This window comes from Solanum dulcamara, chromosome 11 (assembly GCF_947179165.1).
Source record: "Solanum dulcamara chromosome 11, daSolDulc1.2, whole genome shotgun sequence".
NCBI classification, from domain to species: domain Eukaryota; kingdom Viridiplantae; phylum Streptophyta; class Magnoliopsida; order Solanales; family Solanaceae; genus Solanum; species Solanum dulcamara.
Window position 1 is genome coordinate 1,811,509 of NC_077247.1, and position 7,585 is coordinate 1,819,093.

General features: G+C 32.9%; 1 protein-coding gene across 1 annotated transcript; it reads left to right on the forward strand.

Annotated features, from left to right (window-relative positions):
• Positions 1-2,914: 2,914 nt before the first annotated feature.
• On the forward strand, positions 2,915-6,604 carry LOC129873705 (uncharacterized). Its single transcript, XM_055948842.1, has 8 exons — positions 2,915-3,125; positions 3,528-4,035; positions 4,153-4,530; positions 4,696-4,863; positions 4,971-5,216; positions 5,321-5,713; positions 5,828-5,964; positions 6,128-6,604. The coding sequence occupies exons 1-8, from the start codon at positions 3,048-3,050 to the stop codon at positions 6,386-6,388; spliced, it is 2,169 nt and encodes a 722-aa protein (XP_055804817.1). The 5' UTR covers positions 2,915-3,047; the 3' UTR covers positions 6,389-6,604.
• Positions 6,605-7,585: the final 981 nt, after the last annotated feature.

Consider the following 7,585-nt stretch of genomic DNA (forward strand, 5'->3'; position numbering starts at 1 on the left):
TTACTTGTTGCACTTTTGTATGCAAGCCTATATAAGCTGCGCTTAGATCTAGAGCATTTTTTTTGAGAATTTTACTTTTGACAATTATTAATTATATATAGAGAAAAAATTATATAACTGAAGAAGTGACCATTGCTTTTTGTTTTTTATTAGTGTAGTACGAAGTGGTGGGATAGTTGAAGAAGTGACGTTTTGGGATAAGTTTAGTTATTTTAATGATGAAAATTGGGAAAATTTTGATATAAAAAATAAATGTAATTCCTACAATGTGAGTGCGCCACGTCACCTGATCTATGGTCCTCTGTTATATATATATATATAAAAGATTCTTTTTATCATAACCAGTAAAAAATACATTAATTATTTTCATTCTTTTCAACAATGGCATAGATAAAAAATTTACAAAGGATGTTCAAGTTATACATAATTTTTTATGGAAAATGGATGCATTAAAAATTATAAAATCAAAAGTGCATAACATTTAGATTTAATGAGTTTATATTTAATTTAATATGAAGTAAAAAGACGAAGAAGAAAAAAGAGCGAGAGAGAAGAGAGTTTAATTTAGAGAAAAATCACTTTTAAGTTTTTACCGATTTCTAACAACGATAACAATAACAGTCAGACTCGAGATCTTTTGTAAAATTTCTTTGTGGAGCATTCACTTTCGATTTTGATAGAGTTGTAAAATTACTTATAAGTTTTGTTTTAAAAATTTAATGAAAAGTAAAAGAAAGTCAAAATACATTAGCTCAAAAATCAATTAGCTATAGATATATTTATTATTATTTATTATAGATTTTTATATTGTAGTTGACTTATTGAGGATTATTGTAATAAATACCAATTCAAAAAGAATAAATTTATTAATTACTATTTTAGAGAGTTTATCAATTTATTGAGTATTGATTTAAAGCCCGTTTGGATTAGCTTATAAGTTATTTATAAGTTGTTTTTAGTTTTTTTTGAGTGTTTGACTAGCCAACTTTTATTTTGTACTTAAAATAAGCTCAAAAAATAATTGGATCTGTTTGCTTAGCTTATCTAAAATAGTGTCGTTTGGATTGGCTTATAAGACGTTTATAAGTTGTTTTTAGCTTTTTTTGAAAGTTTGAAAGGCCAACTTAAAGTCATTTTGTGCTTAAAATAAGTCTCAATAAATAGTTGGATTTATTTAGATGAACTTATTTTAAGAAGTTTATAAGTTGAAAACAGCTTATAAGTCAAAAAAAAGTTGGCCTGCACCTACTTTTTTTAAAAAAACTTTTAAGCAGTTTTCAACTTATAAGCTGCTTAAAAATAAGTCAATCCAGACATGCTATATAAGCTGTTTTTAGCTTATAAGTTGTTTAAAATAAGTTAAGTCAAACAGACACTTAAAGAGGTTCTATTGTAAATTAAAATATAATTTTATCAGAAATTTCGATCTATTTCAATAAGGAAAAAAATATGGCTCAAATTTGACTTCATATAACGAGTTATACTTCAACGTGGAATAAACTACACATGTTAACACACCCGTCTTGCCTGGCATTTCATGTGAGTTACACTCGATCTCATGCACATTAGAACTATTGGGAAATGCAATCACTAACAAAGATGCACGATAAACAATAACGAAATGATATCCAAGTCTAAATTTTTTTCCTTCTATTTAAATTAAGAGGAGACAAATAAATTCAAGCACAAACACTTTTTAGGATAGTAAGACAAATTTAAATCAACATATGAAACACCAAAATTATGTGGAAAAATTCTTCGGTGTGAAGAGTAAAAATCACGGGATCAAAGCTCCGCTATAATCAACAAGACTTTCAACAATGTTCTCTAAAATGACAACCATAGAATTGCCAAACAATGATCAACAATAACTACAAGATAACATCAAATAACTAGAGAAATAAAATGAGTATAATCACCAAAACACAGCTATTGTTTATGAGCTAAAATCTGGAGCTACAACACTTCGAATCCACTCTCAGTTCCCAATTATAAATTAAGTAGAAAGGAACAAACTATCCAAAAATTAGCTCAATCAAACAAGCACGAGACGGGAATCGTGATTTGAAAATGATTGCTAGGATTGAAAATGAAGTGCGAAAATCTGCACTCTATTTCTCATTTCTCTCTCTATTGTTATTGTTGATCTTTCTTTTGTGAATAATAAAATTAAAGGGCAATTTCAAATATATATGATAAATTAATTAGTTTACATCAAATAAAATCATGTTTTATTTACATTAAAAATAGCCAAAATTATAGAAAATACATAGTGACTATGTAATATAGTTTGCCAAAAGTCATATAAAGTATACACTAACTATACAATATATATTACTTATACATGAGTTTTACATTGAATATATATTATGATACAATCTATACATGAAATATAAATCGAATGATCATTTTTTTAATAATTAAAATAACTGAATAACCGTCTATTATAATTATCCCAAAATAAAACCTAAAAAAATCTTACATATACACCATAATATTGGGCTTATGAATAAAATGGACTGATCTAAATTTAACTTTTATTTATCCACGTGAAAAGAAAAAAGTCCAAAACCCAACAAAAACTCACATATGCGGTTCCCAATAGTAAAATAAATGAAAATGACTATTTTTACCCTTAATAAAACTCGTCTATATTTTCCCCAATTCTCAAATTAAATTTTCTCATAAATTATATCCTTAATGAACCCTCCTAGCATTTTAGCATATAATTTAAATCTTGAAAATTTGTTTGGTCATAAATTTGGAATGAAATTTTAAAAATCTGCCTTCAAAACTTCAAAGTTCCAAATATCCGTTCAGCCCAAATTTTAGGGGGGAAAAAATCACCTTCATTAACAGAAAGTGTAATTCTTTTTGTAAATACAATTTCAACTTTTAAAAAAATTAGGAAGTTGAAAAGTCGGAAGGGAATAGTTTCTGGGGGAGATAAAACGACTCTATAGTTTGGAATTATGTCTAATTAATTAATTAATTGTGACCCGACTCATCCAAAAGCAAAAGGTAAAGAAGAAGAGCAGTGGGCAAAGATGGTAAAACGCCGGCGAGCAGCGCAGATTTCTCCTCAGTTCTTCAAGATTATCTTATCTTCTCATGCCTCTAAATTAGTAAGTTGTTGCATGCAATTACCCTTTTCTACTTAATTCCCCTTTTGGTTTGCAAGAAATACTTCGTTTTTACATTTATATGGAGAGCAGGGTCTGTAGTTGAAAGATGAATTCTAAAATCATGGATGTTGTTCACAAATAGAAAGACTTTAATTTCAAAACTTTATTTACTTATGAACTGAAGATTAGGAATTTCAAAGGTTTCTGCTCTTGTTAGCATTTCAGAGGCTTTTATCAGCTGTACAAAATGAGGCTTTGAAGAAATTGGGAATTATCAATGAGATAATTAGACCCTAGTCACTTTCAGTATCTCTTGTTTCTCTCTACAGGATACCATTTTCTTCCTATGACAAGTTTGTTTCTTCACCTATCTCTAATTGATTTATTCTCTTATACGTACAGCACATCCCAGATGAATTTGTAATCAAGTATGGGGCTGATCTGCGAGATGTTGTTTTCCTTGAGCTCCCAACTGGTGCAATATGGCAAGTTAAATTGCAAAACTCTAATGGCACCAAATGGCTCAACGACGGCTGGAACCAGTTTAAGGACTACTATTCAATTGCTTGCGGTTACTTTTTACTCTTTCAATATAATGGAAACTCTCACTTTTCTGTATTCATATTTGATTTAAGTGCTTCCGAGATCGAATATCCTTCTGGACCAAATGATGCTACTCACAGGAAGAAGGCAGGCAGGCCTGAGACACAGAATAATGCAAAAGTAGCACATCCTTCCAATTCAAAAAGACAAAAGTCTGGTATTCCAGTATCACGCTCTAGCTGTCTACCAGAAAGGCAGGATCCTAACAGGGTGAAGCTTGAGAAACCATATGTGGAGGAGGATTTGAACTATGCAACACAAAAAGATAAAAGGAAGAATTTGTACGGTGCTGCAGATAAAGGAAATGGTATACCGATTAAATGCATTGTCCCTAAATTCTGCTTGAATTATGTTGATGCCAATAACTTTGTACTTACTTTCTCTTCGTATCCTCCTCTACTTTCCCTGGTCCCGTCTTTGGCAGAGAACTGCAATGAGGTACTGGATCCCTCAGCCTCTAACATGACAAACACTACCAAATGCAATAAAAGGAAATATCCTCTCAATTTGGAGGTATCACATCGTAGGTATCCTCTACGAAGTAAACAGGTGAAGCTTGAACAATCCAAAGAAAACGGGAGTCCTTCATATTCTGGAAAACAAAGACCTGCCGCTCCACTATCCTGTCCAGGTATTCAGTCAGAAAGAAAAGAGTCTACCAGGATGAAGCTTGATAAAGCAAACTTGGAAGAGGATATCTGTTGTGCTGTGCCAAAAGCAAAAAATGGGGAGACGAACATGGAGAAACTTTTAAAACAAGATAGGCAACATAATATGTATGATGAAGCATATAAATTTAAAGGTATTTGGTTTGAAAATTTGTGCCACTCTCCTCGATGCTGCTGGTTCAGTAACAAGACAACTTTCATTTGTTAGACTAATTACATTGAGTTCTGTTATGATGGATGCCATTCTTCTTTTATTCTCCTCCCTTCCTTTCCCCCCTCCCACGTCATCCTTTTGGCAGGGCACTGCAATGAAGTACCAGTAGTGGATCCCTCAACATCTAAGGTGACAACTACTAATCAGCATAGTAAAAAGAAAACTGCTACCAGTTTGGATGCAACAAATTGTCGGTATCCACTACGAAGTAAGCAACTGAAAGAGGTGAAGATTGAAAAAGGAGATGTGGAAGGTATTTGGTTTAGGAACTTGTTCTTTGTGAGAGTCATCATGTTGAATTATGTTATGATGGATGACATTTTTCTTCTTCCTCCCCTTCCCGTTTCATCTTTTTTGCAGCGCACTGTAACAAAATACCAGTGGTGGATCCCCCAGCAACTAAGACGACAACCACTAGCCGACATCATAAAAAGAAAACTAGTGCCAGTTTGGATACGTCACATTGTAGGTATTCACTGAGAAGCAAGCAACTGAAAGAGTTGAAGCTTGAAAAAACAAATGCGGAAGATGATTTGCTTTGTGCAGCACAAAGAGCAAAAAGGAGGAAGGCTTATAATGTGAAGCTTGAGAAAGGAGATGTACAAGGTAACTTGTTTAGTTAACTTGTTCTTTGTATCACGTTGAAGTATGTTATGATGATGACAGTTTTTCTTCCTTTCTTTTCCCCTTCCCGTGTCATTGTTTGGCAGAGTGCTGCAAAGTAGGGGATCCTTCTGCATCTACTACCACTAATCGACATAATGCAAAGAAAACTACTACCATTTTGGATGCATCACATTGCAGGTATCCACTGCGAAGTAAGCAACACAAAGAGGTGAAACTTGAACAGTGGGAAGCAGGAGGGAATATGCATAATAAAACACCGAAAAATAAAGTAGTAGTCGATCCTCCATATTGTAAAAGACAAAATTCTGGCTTTCCTGCATCCTCTGCAAGTTGTCACCCTATCAGGGTGAAGCTTGAAAAACCAGAAAATTTGTTTTGTGCAGCAGAAAAAGCAAAAGGGAAGGAGACTAACAATGTGAAGCGTGACACCGGAGATATGGAAGGGAATTTGAGTAGTGTAGCTTATAAAGGAAAAGGTATGTCATCCCATTTTTCATGGTTACTCTCATGGATAATACTTGTTTAGTAACAAGAGAATCTTATGTTGTTGTTGAATTATAAGAGATTCTTTGGTCTTCTCTTTCTCTCAGATTCCTCAGCCTCTGAGATGACAATACTTGGCAAGAAAAAGATGTTGCCCTCAGAGAAGCACAGTTGGGATATATACTTCAATCCACACTTCACTATTTCTATGCAGCCTGCTTATGTCTCGGGAAACTTCCGATTGGTAAGTTGTCAAGTCAAGAGATGTTGCATTCATTGCCTTTTGGAAGATGTTGAGTCCTACTGTCCTGAGGGATCAAGTGCCTGTTTTTTCTCTTTCTTTGAAAGGATAAGAGAATAAAATAACGAAGAATCCAATAAAAGAGTAACAATTTCTGAATTTGCAGGATATACATGGTAACTTTTTCAAGAAATTAATCAATGAGGATGAAACCATTGTAAATCTACGGGTTTCTAATGGGAGAAGTTGGCGTGCAAAGTTGTTTGACATTCAATCAAATTGTGCTAAGATTGAATCATCAGGTTGGAGGGACTTTGTGCTCGGGAACAATTTAAAAGAGCATGACACTTGTGTCTTTGAGCTAATTGACGGCATCGAGCCAGTGCTAGATGTGACTATTTTCCGAGCGACAACTCTCGTTTCCTGAAAGATAGTCACCCATTTTGCAAGCATGTGATTATTGTACTTGAGCTTTCTAATCATCTTGAACTTTTCTGGAAGGTGGTTATAGTTTTTGGGATGGTAATTTTGTATTTTGGTGCCCAAACGTACTAAGCGCAATTGCCAGGCACTATATATTAAAAAAACTTTACCATGTTGAAGAATTTCTACTAAATATTTTTGGGTTTATGCTGTTTTAAATTTCCATTGATTGCACTATAGTGATTTTTCTTCATCTTTGTTACTTCAAAATCGGATTTCTTCAGTTTTCTTATCATAGCTGTTGTTTATCCTCCATTATTGTAGCCTGAAAATCAGTTTGCCTGACAATATGCACGTTTGGATTGTGGTTATTTTAGGTGATTTTAAGCTAAAATAACTTTTAAGTGGTTTTTAAGGGTTTGGGTAAAGTTAAAAATTGCTTATAAGCACTTATTTTCAACGAGAAATAACAAAAATAAGTCAAAGCGATAAGTTAGAAATTTTAATTTATGGCTTGTGACTTATAAGTCTTGAGCCAAAACCCAATCCAGAGGCTATAATCTCTTTTCTATTGCTCATTCTCTCTTTCTCAACGACTGTGGAAAAGAAAAAGAAAGATGAGATTATTATTGGTCTAGTGGTGCACAAGACTACACTAGACCAATGTGAAGATATTGGTATCTAATGGTACGGCCTAATTGACATCTAATGGTACCGTCTAGTGGTCAATTAAGTGCGGAAAATATAGAATTTAGATACCAAGGTTCAAATTTCTATAAAAACAAAATTATTAGGTGATTTATTTTCACATGTATAAGTTTTGATGGGTTTTAGTTCGACCTCCAATTTGAGGTTGGACTTTATCATTAGGTCGATTCTCAATCGATTTTTGACATTTGTTTTAGTATTGTAATATACATACCTATACATAACATAAACACTAATAATATATATGTTGCGTATATTTTTGCCTTGTTTGTAAACCAATTGGTAATTTTCTCATTTACTTATGTAGTGAAACTTTCCATTCTTACTAGTAGAAGAATAATTTTTGTAGCAATTGATTAACTTCTTAAAATATGTGGAATAATATTTATAGTTGAATGTTGTACTAGCATGGTGTTATGGGGGGCCAGACCAGACCCCTTTTTTCCTATTCATCAATGACCAAAAAATACAAAGAAAAGAGGGGAAGATGAAA

What these genes read in the sequence shown, in the direction of transcription:
- LOC129873705 (XM_055948842.1), top strand. Translation starts at nt 3,048, where the DNA reads ATGGTAAAACGCCGGCGAGCAGCGCAGATTTCTCCTCAGTTCTTCAAG. An exon ending in TGAAGCATATAAATTTAAAG is followed by an intron (nt 4,531 to 4,695) that starts GTATTTGGTTTG and finishes TCCTTTTGGCAG; the next exon opens with GGCACTGCAATGAAGTACCA. An exon ending in TGTAGCTTATAAAGGAAAAG is followed by an intron (nt 5,714 to 5,827) that starts GTATGTCATCCC and finishes TCTTTCTCTCAG; the next exon opens with ATTCCTCAGCCTCTGAGATG.